Source organism: Heliangelus exortis, chromosome 28 (assembly GCF_036169615.1).
Source record: "Heliangelus exortis chromosome 28, bHelExo1.hap1, whole genome shotgun sequence".
NCBI classification, from domain to species: domain Eukaryota; kingdom Metazoa; phylum Chordata; class Aves; order Apodiformes; family Trochilidae; genus Heliangelus; species Heliangelus exortis.
In genome coordinates, this window is record NC_092449.1 from 4,596,489 (window position 1) to 4,616,870 (window position 20,382).

Below are 20,382 nucleotides of genomic sequence, written 5' to 3' on the forward strand. Positions count from 1 at the left end.
GACTACTCACTGCTAGCTCTTCAAAGACAGGCTCAAGGACTTTGATGTTCTGAACAGGAGAAATTAGGCCAGGTTCCAAAGCTGGGGTTGGTTGTGCTGCTGCTGGTCACCTGCAAGCACTGACCAGGTCCAGGGGCTGCAGGCAGCCAGCGAGGGCTCCTCCTGACAGGGTGACTTAATTAGGAATAGGCCTTTTAACAGCTGGTCTAATTAGCACTTGGATTCAAGTACAGCGAGAGGCAAGCTAGTCTGGGAGGCTATTAGATTGTGATCCCATCCTTTTGATGACTCAAATTAATGCATAATTCCAAGGCTTAAAAAAAAAAAAAAAAAAAAAAATCCAGCAGTTTACTCTTGTGCTTGAGCTGCTGCAAAGACTTCGGGTCTGGGTGCTCTTCACCAAAGCCACCCACCAGCAAGCAAGAGCCTGACCAATGCAGACAGGGGTTTATTGGTCTCATGAAACACCCTGCAGCCAGCCCCAGTGGGCCATAAGCTTTTCAAAGTGTTCTTAAAGAGCACGTTGTAAATCTGTGCACACGCAGGACTCCAGCACTCCCAGTAGGGATTGGTGTGCTGGTGCAAGCACACTTGGGCAGCCCTTGCACTCCATCATGGAAAGGCCTGAACAAGCCACATATTTGGCTCTCACGGAAATGATAAACTGGAAAAACAAACATTTATACTATTATGGAAAGAATTTAAATTCTCTGAATTTTAACTTTCCTAATGGCTTGGTTTAAAATAAACATTTTCTCACATATTTGAAAATTTACTTGCAGGGCAATCTGACAAGGAATGCTCAGGGCTGCTGGGATTCTTTAATGAGAGAGCAATTTCAAACCCACTCCCCTCTTATCTTGGAGACAGTCTCTACTGCCAGCTGTGACCAGAGCCAGGAGGCAGAGGGGAGTGACTGTTCCACATCAAAAGCAGAGCAGTCAATTTGTGAGCTTCCCAGCTGGAAGTACGTGCAAAGGCAGAGGGAAGACTGACTGCAGCAGTTGGGAAACTGCAATGATTCAAGGTATTTTCTCTAAACAAGGAATTTTATAGACAGTACATACATAGTACTGTCAAGTTACACCAATAATTATTCCAGACTCCCTTTAAAAGAATGGCTTTAAAGAACAAACCTAGGAGAAGCACACCAGGCTTGGTGCTGCCACCCTCAGTGGGTGCTGACCCACTGACCACACTGCCTCCAGCAGGAAGGAGCTTCAGCCAGGGGGACTTCTCATCAGTGCTTGGTTTTTCTCCATTGCTGTTGGAGCTGATTTTGGATGACCAGGAAAAAAAATCTCATTTTGAGATTTGCATTTAGGAGTGACCCAACCTGAGCCTCTACCTGGGGCCTGTCCTTAAACTTGCAGTGATTCCCACCATCTCTTTCCTGACTCAAGAGATGTTCCTTTCCTGTTCTAAGCTATGGATAAAGGTTTAAAACCACGTTAGAAATTCCAAGTTCTGCTCCATACCAAGTCCCTAATTCAACACAACCAGAGGAACCAAAGCAAGCCTGGCTGCTTTGAAGAGCTTCCCAACCACGTATCCATCAGGCATTTTAAACTCTACCATAAAACCCAGTAAAGAGCTGATTCTGAAGTGTTGCATTATTTTATTGAAGTTGACAACTATGCAGACCCAGGGAAGGGGAGGAGGCAAGCACAGGGCTGTGTGGGTGCTCAGCTGCTGATATCAACCCAGAACACTACTTTTCTACCTTTTTTATTCTCCGACCACCACGGGGAGGACCCGGCTGTGCAGCGCTTCGTTCGAGACCGTTCTTCAGACTCTGAAGTTCACATCCCTGCTCACAAGAGGCATTAATTTACGTTGACATTTCTGTTGAGCTAATTCTTGTGCAGCTGGTATTTTTTATATGACGAGATTAACAGAAGCAACAGTGTGCTAGTGGTAACACAGCACTACAAAAAAAAATGGTTTATTTTTACAAAAACAAAATCTCCTCTTTCCTGTTAAAGAGAAAACAAATACCACTTTTGGAATGACACTGCCCAAACCTTACCTAGACCAGGGTAAGGCTTTTTCTGCCAGCAGGATCACCAGGCAGCACACACTGCCAGGTGAAGCACTGCCTGGGAGTGTTTCTATGACAGCAGCCTCCTTCTGTCTGCCACACTCCTGGCTACAAAAGGTCTGGTGCTCAAAGCTGCATTAATTTAATAAAACACCCATGCTTCCTGCAATCTTGCCATCAGTAATTCTTCAGTTCCCCTTTTCTAAAACAGGGAAAGGAAGTTGAATTAGTCCAGGCTTTCAGAGCTTAAAAAGCAACTGCTAATTTGTACAGTATCTAAATTGTCTCATTTTTGCTGGGTTTCACCCCATACTTTGGAATGAAGTCAGAGATTCTCATCTTCTACCAGTACCCCTACAAATACTACAGAAATTCTCAGCTGCCCTGGGTAATATTTTACCTACTTAAGAACCAGTCACTCATTTTAAATGGATTACAATATATCAACTGCATTCTGCCTCTGCAAAAGGCTAGAAACAAACTAAATTGCCATAAAAATACGGATTTCAGGGCAAATAGGTGATACTACATGGTAACCATCAATTTTCAAAATGCAGCAAGTGCTGCAGGAGGAAAGCAAAAATTAAAGCAAAGGCAAAAAGGGCACATGGGAAGGAAGAGCAGTATGAGAAAGGCCAGCAAGCTACAGGCTAGCCAAGCCTAAGAGCTGAGAAAAAAAACCATTTCTTTCCCTGGCTCACGGGGGAAATGCTACAGAGCAGCAGCATTCTCTTTCCTTTGGATATGGAGCATCTTACACTGCTCTAGCAATTTTACAAGGGTGGCAGTGTCCCTCCTCTGTGAGAGGGAGAAGGTTTTGGTCTGTTTCCAAGGAGAAATTAAAAAAACAAACAAACAAAAACCCACCATGTCAGACATTCTTCTACTCCCCTCTGCCTATATTTGTAAAGGCATTTTGGACCCAGTAAAAGACCACCATAATATTTTACACACCAATTGACATACGGATCACTGAGAAGCTCAAAGCAGCAAAAATTTTCCTGGAGCACAGAAAGAACTGAGTGTCTCTGAAGTTTGGGTCAAGGGCTCTGTATGAGTTCAGACCCAGAGGAATGGAAGAATGTGCTTTGATACTTCAGTTCACAGCTCAAACCACTTTGTGAAGGAACCAGTAAGAGAAATCCAGTCTGGTGACATCATCATTCATGCTCATGTTACCTTCCAACATTTTTCTGCTGAGAGATTCAAGAGCTAGGAGTGGAACTAAATTTAAACTACTAGGAAGAGGGATGCCAGTTTTCCTTGTCTTCCACAGGAGGCTCAGCTCTCTGCTGCACCCTGTTTGAGACCCAGCATTTACAGTCTGATCAGAACCAACTGCAAGAGGTGGGGGGTGAGAATTTTTTTAGTTCACTGAATTGCTCACTGCACCCCTGTATCATTCATCAAGTCCAACCCAGCAGTCAGCATATTGCACTGAGAAAACAAACCTGTGGTGGAGACATCAGCCTATCTGCAGGCTTTGAGTACACTTTTGATTTTAAACCATGGTCTATTCAGCTGGGGCCAGCAAGCAACTGTCCCCACCACTTCAGGCTTTTTGTTATAACCTCAGTCTTGCCTGGACAAGATTGGGTCTATTATCTTTACAAAAGGGCCAGCATGCTCAGCTTCTCACCAAGGTACACATTAGCACCCTGGATACACACACACACATTTTTAGAATCTTTGGAACTGGGTTAGTTGGTCAGAGCACTGCAAAGGCTTCGGTGTGCACTGGAAAAATCACCTTCCTACCATACGAGCTGCCACAAGAGCTGGTACTGTTTCCATGGTATAGAGATTTTTGGCTAAAAGACACTATAAACTTGAGCTTTACAGTAACTGCTGACACATTCTGATGAGAGGTTTTGCAATGAGGTTTTGCAGTGCAGCTCCAGCACAGGCTGGAGTCAGCAGAGCCAGATCCTCACCCACTCATCTCACCAGCCCCTCCCGGACTTTCTTTCTCAGTCTTTGCTACTATGGAGACAGGCTGTGAAACAAACCTGCCCTTTGAGCAAATAAAAGGTGTGGCCATTCTAAATAGCCCAAAATTCCCCAACTCCAAAGTGCTGCAGTAATGCAGTCATTCTGGCTTTGTAGGGTAGCACACACCCAGGCTTTATGATACACTGCTCCCAAGTTGAAACTTAACCAGTAGTCAACCTTGAGCTTTGTAAATCACTGCAGAGGAGCAGCCAGGTCCTTGGGAGAGCTGAACACAAACATTATCAGCAAAAAAAATACTGCTGGGTGAGTCACTGGGAGAAAATGGAACCCATGAAAGAACATTTTGTGCCCAAATCTGTAAAATGGCAAACTGACCACGCGGGTCTAGGAGGAACTCCATGATAATTCAATCTCATCTAAATTGCAGTTGTGTAATAACTACAATCTGCTTTAGCAAACATGGAGCAATTGGTACTCAGGGATTTCTAATACACACTTGCTGAACTCAGCACAGTATTCAACAAGTTCCCCTATGAAGCTTGAAAGACAGCTATACTGGAACCAGGTACAATTTGAAATTAAATAATGCTTACTCTGGGAGATGGCAACACCTGTGGCAGCAGCACATTGACATTTTATAATCTGACCCTAGGGGAAACAGATGGAAGTGACCCAGAGACCAATGTGGGATTAAAAAGAAAGCTGAATTAAAAAGTTGAATAAATTAACGTGTATTACATTTTAAAATAATCAGAGGCCTGGTACAGCATTTTCTACAACCATTTTATTGAGTGATTTTCATCCACAACAGTTGCAGCTTATATAATTTCCAACTCCAAGTAATTTGAGCTCTCTTCCTCATCAAATTGGTGTAGATGTGATGGAGAAAATCCTCTGAACAGACGTAATAGCTGATAAGCCTTTGGCAGCAATCTTGCTTAGCACCTGTGCTTCAACCAATACCTTCAGTTCCTGTTAAACTTCACATCTATTTAACCAGTTCTCCTGATCCAAGCAGGGGCATTACCAGTTCCCTCCAAAGGTGTTACCTACAAACTGGAGACACTGGGTGCACAAACCTGTGTGCAGCACACATTAAATTGGGTGCTTCACCCAACCAGCTGGCAGGCTGCTTCCCAAAGGCCACGCGTGTCCTGGCTGCTGACATGTGTCTGACATGTGTGATCATGCCTGTTGCAGAGCCACAGGAGTCAGCTTGTTGCAGCCTCTAACTAAAGCCATAGGAGAGGACAGGAATTTCCTCACAACATTCTTGGCCTGCTGCCTGAAGCCATAATTACTGTTCCCATGGCAAAGATCCTGGCTTGATCACAAATCACTTCTATGCAGACAGCCCCTATCACACTCCAGCAACCCCTGTTTTAAAAATTAACTTCTCAAATGCCAGAAGTGTGGAGGTTTTTTTTCTTTTTCCTGGAAGCACTGCCTTTCAGAGTGCACAACCTAATCTAGAAACTACAGGACTTTTCAGCACCTAAGCTATCCTGAGACTGTATCTATCACTTAAATGCCACTTTACAGAGTGACAACACAGCTTCATACTCTTTCTAGTAACTCAGTCCTACTCAGAGACCATTACAGCCTAGAGACATAATGGTATCCCAGCAAACTAAAGAAAGGGAAAGGAGGCAGAGTGGTCTTGATCAAATTACTTATAAGAGGCAACTGCAGGGCTCAGACCCAGTACCTTAAGAACTCAAATACAGTGCCTCCATCTTAAGGCCATGCCTCCTTCCTTGACAGACAGCCATGAAATTATGGGAAGAAATGTCTTAAATTATGTGTTTCTCATCTGCAGGACATTCCAGAAGGTTGTGCATCAAGAGCCCCATACCAGAATTGTGATGAGCTTCCTAAACAAGTTCACACACTTCAAACTGAAGAGCCTGGGGACCAGGTTGGATGTGAAGCCCAGGAACAGCTACTACAATTATCTGATTAAAAACAAGACCATCAGGCAGCCCAGTGCTCCAGCAGCACAAGCCATGAGAGCATCTTGGGGACTTAATTTTCAGAAGGTATCCCAAAAGAGCTCAGAACAATTACTAGAACTGGGATGGAATACCATTCCTACCTTCTCTGTACACCAAGGCAAGAATGATAAATTTACACCTCTGATTATGAGCATTTTTCCAGCTGAAATTTTCCTGTCTAACCTAGCAGCTCAGCCAGCAAGCTCTCCTGCAAGCACAGTTCTCAGCACAGCCACTCACAGAGCAGCCCCATCTCCACCTGCACTCATTTTTATGAATCTTTTATGAAGTCAGTACATCACAAAACTGGAGCTCCACAGGATGAAGTTATCAAGCAATTACAGATAATATCTGCTTCTGAAGGGGGGGATCAGTTAATCCTTGAAGTGATCTGAGTGATGCCCCAGGGATCAAACAAATGCTGATGGATGGATGGACAGAGCTCTATCACTGGAGTTATTTCAGCAAAGACTGAAATGGTTCTGTGGTATTTCAGAAACTGCTGCAGTCCCTTCACACTACTTATTGGCAAACCAGAGGAGGGGAGATGGAAGTAGCACAGAACCATCAACAAAACTTCAGAAGGGCTGCAGGCAAGAGAGTTTACACTCACCACAGAGAGAAGTGTTTTTAAGAAGCCATCAACTACAGTGTTTTGAAGCAGGGATGCCTGCACCTCTGTGCATGAGTTCTAGAGTCACAGATCTGTAGTTCAGAAGCAGCAGAGAACGGGGAAGCTGTCTGGATGTAGCAGCCCTGCACACAGCTACACAGAGAGTGCAGGCTAAGAGAAGCCTTCATTTTGGTCCTAGCTGTGCAAGAGACAAGATTCTAACTTACCTAAGCACACCTGCAACACCTGTAACATGTTACACCATAACATTTTCAGAATGTACTTCTACTGCATGATCTGCACTGGCATATTCAATGGCTTATTTCAACATCAGCAGATAACATGGCTATGTCAAAAATAATTTTTAAACTTACCTTCATCAAGATGATACAACCTCCCTTTTTGCCTCTGCCACTAGTTTTGAGTCAACTTTTTTAAAACCTGCCTCATCTGACTTGACAAGAAACCTCATTTCTGTGCACACTTGTGTCTCACACTGCACAACTGGCACAACTGTTGATGCAGCTCTGTGCTAGAAGTGAAAGCACCTGCATGGGATTCCTCCCACCCTCAATTTAGACATCACACTGTACTGCACTGAAATCACCCCCAAGATGAGAGTGATGAGGCACATGCAACACCACATCCTGAAGCTTTTCAAGACTCACTGAAGACTACAATTACAGTTTTAGAAGCTTCCTGGTCAAGTCGTTATGTAAAACCACTTCTTAAAGCTGCAGAAAGGTAAAGTTGCAAATGACACAGTTAAAATTGGGAAGACTTCTGCCTAGATTAGCAGTGCTCTAGAAGATCTTGTATCAAACTACCCTACAGCAGCTAAGGGATGACTGACTCCATTTTTTATTATGGCTATGAACTAGTAACCAGCCTTATTGTCCAGGCTCAAGCCTTTTATCCTCCTCCTCTGAGGGCAAACTGAACTCCTTGCAGCAGAAAGCATTCTCAAACAGAACCAGACACTATCATGGCACTGCAATTAAATCAAATATCAGATTCTCTTATGAGGAAAGGTAGAATAACCTTTCCCCTACAGCCATTAACAGAGCTCTTCCATGCATTCAGTGCTTCCCAGAAACCCCAGAGCACAGGCAAACATCCCTGTACTTAACAGCAGTGATCTCATTTTGTACTTTCAATTAAAAAAAAAAAAATCTATTTGCTGTCTAGGAGCAAATTCTCTCTTAATGTCCCTACTTTGTTTCTGAAGACCCAACAGAGCTCACAGTACACAAGCTCAGCTCTGCTATCACACACTGCATCACCTCACCAGCCTGCTCAAGTTGCCACATGCAACTCAATTTCTTAGTTAATAATGAAGACACTAACACCATGTAATTCAGGCTATAAAAAAAAAGCTGTTGGACTGCTCCTCTGAGGGCCAACATTCACACACACACTATCTACTAAAGAGAGAACTTGCAGGGCTGAACTTACTGTAATTCTGGAGCATTGGCTGCAATGCTCATTGAGTGAACAGAAAAAGCCCTCAACAGATGCAGGAGTGCCAGTCCATCCTGCACATTCCAGTTTAACATTTCACAGCTTTTATCCTGTGATCACAGCAGCCCATTACCATGCACAGCAGATAAGGAGGCTCCTGTCAGCACTTTGAGTTTCAGGGCTAAGTCTGCACTTTCAAAACCTGAGACTAGAAGGGTAAAGGTCATATTTACTGTACTTGCAAGAGATAAAAATCAGCAGCTGAACACTCAATTTTTTTTTGTGGTAGAGGATTTCTGACATATAACTGAACAGGAATTCATATAAACAAAGGAAATCAAGTTCTCAAAAGAAAAAGGACCAATTTCTCCATTGAGAAGCATTGCCTAGCACAAATAACAAGTGTGGCTTGACATTTTAGTAGGGGTAAGGGCTGGTTCTAAATACAATAAAGTTCTTTTCTGACAGTTGATCATCAATATCCAAATGCCAAGAGCTAAATGCTGAGTCATAACAAAAGTCTTAAACGCACAGGAAACTACATTACCTTCTGGTTAAAACCAATTAACGTGGTACCAGAAACAACCCTTTAAAGCTAGAGATCTACATTTGGTGAGGCTAAAACTAAGTCAGATGCTGAGCAGTGTAAAAAGAGAGAAAAAGTGAGAAGTGCCTACCTTTGTACCAACTGTTATATCTTGGACAATGCTGTAGAAAAAAGAAAGAAAAGGATTAAAAAAGTTAGATAGGTTTGCCACAAATATCCAGCATAGTTCACAGTAGTAAGAAAAAAAGCAAGTCAAAGTGCACAGTTGTCTTTGCAAGTGAGCCAAGGACAGTTTATACAAAGAAAAATTATTAGATGGTGATGGTGGAGACCCAAGACCCAGCAGTGCTAGAAAACTGCAGCTTTTCCACTCCCTACAGCAGAGCTTGCTCTTTTTGCAAGGGTACCATGGGGAGTGGGGGGGAGTCAAGACCACAAACCCACTGTGAAGCCAGCCTAGCATTCTGTACAGGAGCCATGCAATTCCAACACACCCCTGACTAAACCAAGAGGAAAAAGTGCCCAGAGTCAACTCCATCATCCATATTCACTTCTGGAATTATTAACCACCTCCTGTTCCAAGCAGTAAGCTCTGCTGGGCTGTGAAGAGGCTCTGCCTAGTGAGTTTAGTGGTGAAGAGCACTAAGGCTGGAGCTGCAGTGGCACCACAGCAGCCAAGCACACCCCAGGCTGGGTCAGAGCTGCTCTCCCAGCCCAGCCAGGCAGCAGAACACAATCAGAGAGCAGTGAGGAGGTCCAGGGAGCTGGCAGACTGGGCTACACCTCTGCACAAGACTGCTATCTCGATTCTTTTCTACTTAAGGAGACAAACAGTGTAGCTGTACCTCCACTGCTGGCCCTTGTCAGCAGTGAACATTATGCACCCCATCACACACCTACGTCCAGCAACTTATTTCATGGATGCAATCAGAATGACTTGTCTACAGCTTGGTTTACTGCACCTGGGTAACCTTCCAGAGTACTACAGCACCTACACACTCCTCTTTTTTCGTGGGAGTGCTCAAGACACCCTACAGATTTCAGCTATACCCTTGCACTGAAGATCATCTTTTCTTATGGACTCCAAAACCACTGTAAAGCTGCAACATAAAACTGAAAGCAGAAACAATCCTTTTAGACGGATACATAGGCAACATGGTTTCATCTCCTTTTTCAAAGAGCTGACCATAATTAGAAGGACCCAGGAGAGGCTGCCCAGGAGACCTGCAGCATCTTTAAGGGAAGATGGCAGAGAAGCAGAAGGCGGGGCAGTCCCATGTGCACAGCAATATGTGATCTAAACTATCCAAGAACAATTCCACAGAGTGATTTAATGCCAGAGACTTGCATTTACTGGTTCTTCCCTCGGTACATCCCTACAACAATTCATGACTTTTCAGGGAATTCCATGCTGGTTGATCTTCCTGAGTCCTTCATGTTTCCCCAGCTCCAGCAGCACTCCGTAACACAAACATCAGCCAGCTCAGCTCCTCACTTCCTCCTCAAACCCGACCTGCCATGTCATCAGAACCCAGCACTTTACAGCTGGAGCTGCAGCTTGATCCAATGGCCGCCACCAGGAAGCCACGCGAGACTTCTTTTTTTTCTTTATTTATTTTTTTTTTAAGTGAACTCGTTAAAGAGTCTGAGACCGCGGGGCCTGCACTCCCCTGGTGTCTGCTCACCGACCAGGACAGATGGGTTTGCTGCACTTCGAGGCCCAGCAGTAATGAACTAATTAAACCCATCTGCACCTCAGAGTTTAAAGCATCACAGTCACCCCGACAGAATTACTCAACGTGAGTCCGCGTTTCTCCAGTTAAAATCCATCCCTTATCCCAGGGATTTTCATAACCGTATTTCCAGCAAAGCAAAGTAAGGACGGGGAATCTCCCAAATTCCCAAAACTCTCAAACTTACCCCAGAGCCATTTATCTTACTTCCTGTTCCTCCTGTGGGCCTCACACACAGGAAATGTTTTTACATAAAGTAGCCTTAGCAGGGGATAGTATTTAAAACTACCCAACAGGAAGAGCTGTTTTATTTGCCAAGAATTATCGATTCCTAGAATATTGTTGTAACTCCTTTGATAACAGACACCACATCAAACAAGCACCAAGAGTAATCAGGAATTCGTATTTTAAAAATGTGCAGTATACTTCTAGTTCTCAGACACACACCCTCAATACATTATCATATCTTAAGCTTCATTCTCTTGCCCTACGTCAACATTAAGTCGAGGATTAAAGCTTCCAAAAGAAGAGGCAATAAAGCCTTTCATAAAAATTACTTTTTACGTGGAGTGTGAATTCCTATGCAATTAAAGGGGAAAAAAAAAAAAAAAAATCAGCAGCACCAGTAAAACCGCTAGCTCATTTCCCAGAGCTGCCTCTCCCGTGCTGCGTGCTTCAACAAAGCCACTTATTCAAACGGGATCATTTGAAAAGCAAAGCTACGGATCGGTTGAGGTGGGAAAAGGAGTCGGAAGCAGCCTGGAGCCAGAGAGGAACAAACATAAAAACCATTTTCAGAAGCAGCTTTTAAAGTTTCAACAGAAGACTCTCAGGGGGGTGGGGAGGGTAAAACAGAACATGCACCAAGATCTTCGGAAGATAATGGATAATTAAGACTCACAAAAACTTCTGCAGTAAACCAACCTCTCAACGTACACAGACAATCAGCTTTCCTAGGTGCTAGGGTGAAGACAGCTGATAACAAACTGATTTCTGCTATCAGCGGGTATGACCTCACATGCTGAAGATTTTTTTTTCTTTAAACATCATTCAATACGATGAACAACTTGTTAAAAAAAACCTGGCAACCTGAACTACACCCTGGTCTGTAAAAATCAGTAAGATACACGATATTTTAAGGTGTTTTGTGTGGTTTTTTTTCTTTTCAGATGAAAACAACACTCGGATACCACCTTTTCAGTGCGTAAAAAGCCCCAGACATGTGACTCCGCCTAATTCTCACCAGACCAGTGTTCCGAGGCAAGAGGCGAGGAGGCACTAATTTGGGCTTCCCGTACTTAAGGCTCTGGAAAAACAAACTGCTTACTCGGAGGCCTTCGGATGTATTTTAACTACTGCGTTCTATCAAGAAGAAACAAAAATCGGCTCACTAAAGTGGAAAAATACGCCATACGTGCCCAAGGGAAACGTGGAGACCTCACTTCTGACAGAGGTGCCGTGATAAACCAGTTTTAGAGCAAACATTCTGAAGCGAGACACCGGATGAGGTGGTGATTAAAGAGAAATCGATACTGCCCGAGTCTTACGCTCCATAAAATAAGAATAAAAAAAAAAAAAAACTAAAAAAGAGAAATCCCTAGAGGAACCCAAAAGGGAAGTTTCGTCCCGGCTGAGGTGGGAAGCGGACAATGGAGGGGGGGGAGCAGGCGGAGCCGCCGTACCTACGGCTCTCAGGTAACCGCAACAGGAACCGCTCAGCTCCGCGGGGGGCGATGCCGAACTCGTGCTGATCCAAACACCGATCACAAAAGACGAACCAGCGAGAACCCCCCCCCCCCCCCCCCGCCCTGCCCCTCTTGCGAAAGCGCCAGACAATAGGAGCAAGGCCCCGGTGTGAATCAGCTCCTGCCCCACCCCGCCTCTCCCCGCCAGGTGCGACCACTCCCTGCACACCGATATTCCCCCCTCCCGAGCCCCCCTGGGACTCCCCTCCCCAGGTGTGTCCGCTCCCGGCACCCCGAGTCCCCCCCTCGCTCCCCCCCGGCCCGGCCCGGCCCGGCCCGCCCCTCGGGCGCGCCCCGCTCCCCCCACCCCCGCACGCCCACGCGGCGCTCGCAGCCGGACGGGCCCCGGGAGAGGAGAAACCCCCCCCTCTCCTGCCCCGTTCAGCCCCCAGGGGAACCGGGCGGCCTCCCCTGGACCGAAACCCGCCCCCCGGTAGCGTGGGCGGCGGGAGCGCGCGCGGGGGACGACAGGCACGAGGCGCCGGGGCGGCGGCCGCAGAGCAGGGGCCGCCGCAGAGCAGGGGCCACCCCCGCCCCCGGGCCGGCTCTGCCCCCGCGGTGAGGGGCTCCGGAAGGGCGGCCGACGGACGAGACCCCCTCCCGCACCGCCGGGATCACTCCTTCCTCTTCCCGCCTCGCCTCCGCAGGCCGCCCGGCCGCGCCCTCGGTGCCCCCCCCCCCAGGTAACGCCCCAGCCCCCGGCGCGGGACCCGAACCTCCGCCGCCTTCTGCCCCTCGCCCGCACCCCGGGAAGGGTCGGGTAACGCTGCTTCCCAGCCCTTGGCCCGGTGCCGCCCGTGCCGAGGAGCGGGCCGGCGGGGACTCACCCGTCCATTGCATACGGAGGAGACCCGTCGGGAACGGAGTGGAGGCGCCGGAATAACAGGAACGAACCAACCGCTCCGTGTTATAGACTCACAAAATGGCGGCGGCGCTCGGCCCGCCTCACCCGCGCCAACGCCCCATTGGCTGCCGGAGCTGTCACATTGATGTGAGGGGCGGGGACATCCCGCCTCCGGGGGTTGGCGCCTCGGCGAGCCTCGCGGAGCCCATTGGCTGCGGGGAGGGCGGTGGGCGGGGCCGTACGCCGGTGCGCGGCGCGATTCGGTAGGCGGCGGGAGAGAGGTGGGAGGAGCCAGGCGGGGAGCGGGAAGGGCGCCACACGGGTCCGCCATCTTGAGTGGGGGCAGGGCAGGGAGCAGCGCGCCGGCCGCCATCTTGAGTACGGGCAAAGGCCCCGGGCGGGCTCGTTGTGCATCGCCCGCGGCCGCCATGTTGGGTGCGGGCGGGGAAGCCGCTCGGCGGGGCCATCGCCAGTAAGGGAGAGCGGGATCCTCGCCGAAATTAGGTTAATTATTTAGCACCGCCAGTCGGGGGATTCTTAATGACGGTACTTAAAAGTTTTATTTAAGTTACAACAAAAAGATTAATTTCGGTTAATGTCTTAAGGATAAAGATTACCCAGTGGGTGAGAAACAGAGAAGTTGTGAGGTAAGACATGACACCTCCCTGCTCCGCTCAGGCATCAGGGTAATATTTTTCCTAAGTTGTAGTCCTAGCACCGTTTGCTGGCCAAAACAGTTATTTTTTGCAGTCAGGTGGACCTCGGTGGTTAATTAGATAAGGTTGTTTCATTCTTAATGTGTACAGTGTCATTGCCTGTAGGCCTTGCTTCTGCAGAAATGCACATATCTCCTATCTTTGGGGATCTTAAAACTCTAGAAGATTTCCTTTTCAGGTGTTGGGTCATTTATAGTAAATATGAGCTTCCTACAATGGACTTACTTGTGTTAGATCCTTCCTGTGGCTCCCTTCAAAATGATTGTCAACCTCGTTCATGTGCTACCAGATGAAAGCCCCTAAAAAAAAAATAAGGAAGAAGTGAGTGTTAGTCAGGTTCCTGCTGTAGATGATGCTGGTGCAGGAACAGGCACAGGAGGACTGGGAAGCCTGATGGAAATCGTGGGATTTTCCTCCCATGCACTAGGATGCTGCTGCTGCCTCTCCTTTAACATTATTCCCTAAAGGAGTTGGCTTCCGTAGAGCAAATGCTGCAATGACTTGCTTTAAATATAGACAGTATTTGCCCACTGGGAATTCTACTAGCAATTAGTAATTTTTTTGCCTTGCTTGTCATAACCCTCTCAGTTGACTGCTGCACAAGAATTAATTGTCCCAGACCTCCCTACGAGCCCCTTGTGTAGCATTGAATCAAATATCAAATGTCCAGTCCACATTGATCTTGGTTTCATTAGCTGCAACCTTGTTTTGAGAGTTTCTAGGCAACATAATACTGGTCTTACTGTAGAAAGGATCCTTCCTACCTCTCCAGCACACCCACTTTTGACATTTTTGTGAAAACATTTGTACAGTTCTGCCAATCCCTCTCTGTTGGAGGTGGTAAACAGCAGAGCAGTGGTTCAGATCAGTGCCACGGATGGGAATACCTGAGCTGTGTAACACAGCCCTGTCACTGGTGCCTGTAGGGAGGTCCAGAAAAAGGTTTCTTAACCCTGTTTCAAATGAAATTCGGAATCTTATCCTTGGGCAGTGTTTCTGTTTAGTGTCAGGCAACACTGACAGGTACAGACATGCATTTTCTCCTCTCTGAAGCATGCAGTAGATGCATGAATAAGGGGAAAAAAAAAAAAAAAGTAAAACCTTCTATTCTTTTCTCCCAAACACATACTCCAGTGTTGGTTCCTAAAAGCCTTAATTCTCAGAGAGTGGGGCAATGCTCAGCTATTTTGTTGGCTAGGACCAGACATCAACTTAATGCCTCAGTAAAATGCAAGAGCTTCCATTGAGCTTTGACCTCAGAGGAGCTGATAACTCTAATTTCTGTATCTCTGCTTGATTGGGCTCCCTGGCCATTCCCCTGCTACAGCACTGACATCTAAATGGAGAAAAAAACTTTCCTCTTGCCAGAGGCAACTGAAGGGTCCAGCTGAAACCAAAGTTATTTCACCAGGTACTGCATATGAAAGGCTCAGCTTCTGCCACAGATAAGAGATTTACAACTTAGATTAGACAAAGAATGGGAAAATGATGGGATTATGTGACCCACTTCAGAGGTGCTGAGCTGAGAGCCAGAGAGATAAAGTGATCTGATCAAAGCAGAGCAAGAATTTAACTCCCATCTCACAGTCCACAGTGCACTTTCTTGAACTACATCTGCTCTAAACTCTGGTTCTCTGGTTCCCATGGAGGTGTTTCACTTCATCTTCCCCTCAGAATAAACTGGTTTGTGTAATGTAAATAAGAAATCCCTCCAGAATAGAGGATGGTATGGAAGCAGAATTTTATTTTTTTTTTTAATATGGGATATTTCAGTCCACTTGTATGTACTCCAAAGAAGGGTACACTGAACACCATGCAAAGAATGTTTAAAAATCATGAATGCTAGATAGTGGTCACTTGTAAGAACAAAATCTTATTTTTCAGTGGTTTTTCACATTAGTCTCTTGCATGTACAGACACTTCAACCCAAACCATTCTATATCCCAGCTGCTTTTCTGGTACCTCTGGAAAAGCAAACACAGGTGGATGCCATCAAAGAATTACTGCTTTTCAAAGACCTCTCCTGTGCAATTTGTGGTGTAACTTGAAAGACTTTTTTAAGGTTGCTGCAAGCTCACACAGATTTTTCCATCGTTCTAGCAGGATTGCTGATGGTGCAACATTTTATCAGCCATTTCCCTATAATATCAACAGAATTGTTTAGAGAACAAGTTTTCAGATGCTGTGGTAGCAAGCTGAGTAGTGACACTATTGGTCAATGCAGAGTCTGTCCCTGGGCAAAACAGTGAAAAGGACTTAAGAACAAAATAATACTGTAAACAACAACAACAAAAAAGCAGCTGTGAGAAAGACCTGCCTCTGTATATCTGTTTTGAAAAAAAAGAAACCTTCATGAAAATGGCTGTGTGGGGAAAAAAAAAAAAAAAAAAAAAAAAAAAAAAAAAAAAAAAAAAAAAAAAAAAAAAAAGAGGAGGGAGAAGGGGCAAATTGTGAATCAGCTTCTTTTGTACAATCCAGCAAAATGGTCCCACCCTGCCCCGGGCTCTGGTTACTGACTTGCTAGAAAGGCTTTGGCAGGACACACCCAGCTGCTTCTCTTTTTAAACCCTTCCTGCCTGGGTTATCTCTTCACATTTAGCTTGCCATGTGGGGAAGAAAAACCATCTGAAATAAAAACGACCCTTTTCCTGCCTTTTTCTCCCCTTTGCATTTCTGAAGTAGCTCTGAAGCCTGTGCTACATTCAGAGGAAACTTCTCTAGAAGCTACTGCTCCTTTGCAAACTACCAAAGTTGGTTTGTTGTCCCCTTTTTCCTCTTCCACCCGATGTTTCCATCAGCAACTTGAAAACAAAAAACCTCCTAAAATGCCGCCTCTGCTCAGGAGCCTGACCTGCTGTGCATAACCGTGGATCTTTGATACTGTTTTTTATGACAATTGTTTCCCTGCAACGTCTCCTCCTCCCCCATTGTTCACAGGACCCTGCAAATCCTCAGCCAGGAAACTCTTCCATTTCTTATTTTGCTCCCGGTATAGTCCCAGTGAAACCTGGGGGCGTTTCAAAGAATTTTGCTTTTTTTTTTGCTTTTCTTAATTTTAGAGCCCTTTCAATTAAGATAGCTCTGCTGTTTGAAAAGAGCATTTGCAGCTTTAGCAAACGAGTCTCTGGATGCCAGAACATTCCTTTGTGCATCATTCCTGGTGCCACATCACAGCTCTGGAAATGGTTAGTCTGGAGCTAGCAGAGAAACAGCAAACTCGTTGCAGCATTGCTCAGACCCCAGGGGTTTCTGATGGGCCACTCAGTCCACCAGAGTTCAGGAACTGTCCCTAAGAGTTTGGCAGTGTAAAGTATTATCACTAAGCATACTGGCAGGGAATTGATAAATAAAATGGTTTGTAATTCCCTTCCAAATAAATAAATATACCTTCAGCATTAAGTAAGTATTTCTCACCAGTTTACACGTTCCCTGAGCTGCATCCTTATGCCCCCACAGCAGCTTGAGGCCTTCCCTCCAGGCACAAAGTTGAAAAGCATTTTCAAAAAAAGTGCTCAATAAAAGCAAGTTTATCTGCACTTGGAACTGCTGTTAGTGTTACCATTGTGCCTTTTAACAGGACTGCCAAACTGTACAGGTACTTTCTGTGCTGCAAGTCATTATATCAACTCCAAATTTTACATATAATCACAAGAGCTCTTCCTTTCTTTCTAATCTGAGCCAAAATGAAAGACTTATCTGTACATTTTATTCTGCTGCTATCAGCCCATGTTATTTCAGCACTTCCCTGTCTTCTCTGCTCCTCCCCATGCCTTCGGGTGACTCATTTCCTGTGGAGGATGAACCAGCCATTTCCTGGCTCTTCAACACTGGACTTTTTCTTCTTGTCTGTGTTGGAGTGGTGAGGATTAACCTATGGTTAATCCATTATACCCCCTGCAGCTCTTCTCTGCAGCCTTCTCAGATACTGCACTCTCAGCACCTGTTGCTTAGGGATCGTGGTGTGCCCCTGCTTAGCTGAGCCATAGTGATTTGGGGGATGTGGAATTAAAATAATTACATATCTAAGCCCAGGATTTTTGAATTATCAAATAAGTGCTGCTGAGGTTGCATATTGGCATTTGAGAAATGCAGGAAATACCCATACTGGTCTCTGTTAGACACAGGTTACAGGCTCAGTCTCTGTGTTGATTCTGTGCCCCTGATTCCAGCTCTTTCTTCCAACCTGTGTTTCCAGTTTCCTGAGCCACTGTTTATTCACACATCACATTCAGAGTCTAACTGCTGGGGACAACACACCACCAGGCTGAAAGATTGCCTGCCCATTGTAATGCCAGTCTGAGGTGTATCACCTCTTGCAAGCAGCTTTTTACTGCTGTGGTCTAAATGACTCTTTTATCTTCTTTCCCATAATTTCATTTGAATATTTAGATTCATTAGCCTGTCACAAATCTATAATATTTGGGAAGAAACCCCCCCATAATAGACACTGCCTCTTGACTCTCAATGTAGCACATGCTGTAGGGATGGTCACTGAATAATTCATACTCTTAATGATTTATTCATGCCCCAAAGCTGGACACCTCCTCCCTGACTTTCCATTATCTCCAGGAGAACACAAGTTCCTATAGAGCTCTGCTCACCGTGGCAGTGCCAGCAGCAGCCCTGCACCAGGGCACAGCAGAGCAGGTGGGCACTGGAAACCCCTCCCTCAAGATGCTTCTGAAACATTTCTTCTCAGCCACAAATGGGAAACTTTTGCCATTCCCATAAGGATCACCCTCGACACAGAAAATGAAATGCAGGTGCCTTTTTTTTGCACGTTCTTTGGAAAGGCAGGTGGGCAGGGAAAAGCTGAGCTCTTTCCCACTGGTGCACACAGGGAGTGAGATGCTGCAGGATGTTCTGAGCATGGGAAACAGCCAGGCAGGCCTTGACTCCCTGATTTGATACAGTACAGCTGAGCTTGTTCTCCAGGAGATATTTCAGTTTTATTTTCCTGTGAAAAGCTACAGATTCTGAGACAAGTCATGCAAACATAGCAAGATTGTTTCTTACCCTCTGAGGAAACCCTGCAGGAAAAGCCTGGACAATCAGCAGCAGACTCACCTCTTTCCTGTCTCATGGGGGCTATCTAAAATTACACCTTTGCTCAAAGATTGTAAGACCACAACCAGGGCCTCCTGACCTAGGTGAAGATTTTGCAAGACATTCAAATTCCATCTGTCTAGAAAGTATGAAAGATGATTCTGTGTTTCAGCAAAGTCTCCAGGCTCACAGGCAGCACTACCCCTACCCGACTGGTGTGAAATTTCCTAACTATTTAGCCTGTAATCCTGACTTCTTTTGTCCTTGGAATAGGCTCTACATCAGCATAATTAAAAATGTCAAACACGCTTGAGAAACTCCCCAAGTTGCTAAAAATGAATGTGAATTTCCTCCCCACAACCTCGCTCCATCTCTCCCTTTCTCTGGCCTCAGCTTTACAAAGTGGTCTGTTTCCAGCCCTTCAGCATACTTTGCATTCCACTGCCAAGAATGAACATTTATTTATACAAACAACCTCCCTCACAAGCACATCTCCCCGTGCTGTCCTAGGCCAGGGAAATAAACATCATTTCTCTTCTGTTTCAGCTCTGTGTTTCTTTCCTTTCTTTTCTTTCTTTTTTCGGTGGCATTTTTTGCAATGAAAGATTAGCATGGTTCAGTCACTTTCCCCTGCCACAAATCTGCTCAGAAATGGACTGGAATGCTCTTTCATTTCCTTAAAATGATTTTATTTTGTTGCCCTCTAATGTTGGTTCCAGTTTCCTGATAAACCCCTGAGGGGGTCTTAGAGAGGTCTCGCTCAGCCCAGGGGGCTCTGCCAGGCTCCCAGGTGCCCCCTTTCTCTCCCAAGCACACCAGTACCCTGCTTTTCCCCAGGTTTGCTCTCCCACCAATCCTCCCAGCAGTGCAGCTGCCCCTGTAAGAGAGATGGGTGCTAAAGGACAGGGCAGGGACACAGAGCTCCTGAATTATTGCTAAAGTGTCCCCATTGCTCACCTGCCAGGCCTGGTATTATTCACTGAAACGCCAGCTCCTCACCTGTGTGCTGTCCTTGGGTTGTCTCCTGTTGCAGCTGCCATTTCAATGGGTAGAACACAGATGCTAGGTGATTGCAGACAGGGAATATCATCATCTGAGCATGGCTGATTGAAGTGAAAAAAAAAAAAAAGGGGCCCTAAAAGAGAGAGAGCTGCACACACAGAGCTTCTAAAATCCATCAGTGGCTGTGTGTCTGCTCACTCGCTGAGTGTGTGGGTTCAGCTTCCATTTCTCAAATGATATAATTGTTTATTATATTAATAATATTATTAAATATAAAGATAAATATAGTAACCACAATAATATTAAATATTGTAGTAATCTAATATTTAGATTGATACTGTTTGCAATAAAATGGTTTTGGGAACTCTTTTACTTGCAACCTTCTAATAAATGAAGCATTTAAGTAGTTTTTGAAGGATCCAGGGGAATACTTAAAAAAAACCCCAAAACAGCAAGATGATATTTTAGCATATGGTCCCAGTGCTCTTTTTAGGATAAAACACAGCTTCTCTAACTGTATTGCCAAACCAAAGTCAGTGAACTACAGCAAATGAATGGATTAGGAACTTTTAGTGACTACTTTCCATGAATCATTACTGAATATTTTATGGTTCTTACTGCTTTCTCAGTAAGCCTACTGCTGCAAAGTTTGCAAAGATATATTTACTTCTGCCTCAGTGTAAGGTG

At 45.5% G+C, this 20,382-nt stretch overlaps 1 protein-coding gene across 5 annotated transcripts in view; it reads right to left on the reverse strand.

Moving 5' to 3' along the window:
- Window positions 1-13,079, reverse strand: part of PTBP1 (polypyrimidine tract binding protein 1) — a 28,847-nt gene extending 15,768 nt beyond the window's left edge. The window contains exons 1-3 of one of the 5 annotated variants that reach the window (XM_071727699.1): window positions 12,915-13,044; window positions 8,740-8,770; window positions 1,724-1,810 (exon numbers count right to left, since the gene is read on the reverse strand). In XM_071727699.1, coding sequence (XP_071583800.1) covers window positions 1,724-1,810; window positions 8,740-8,770; window positions 12,915-12,922 — 126 coding nt within the window. In that variant the 5' untranslated portion in view covers window positions 12,923-13,044. Of the gene's footprint in view, window positions 1-1,723; window positions 1,929-8,739; window positions 8,771-12,024; window positions 12,047-12,914 lie in introns of those variants that run through there. The other 4 variants (XM_071727702.1, XM_071727700.1, XM_071727701.1 and 1 more) reach the window with 4 other exon arrangements.
- Between the last annotated feature and the right edge of the window lie 7,303 nt (window positions 13,080-20,382).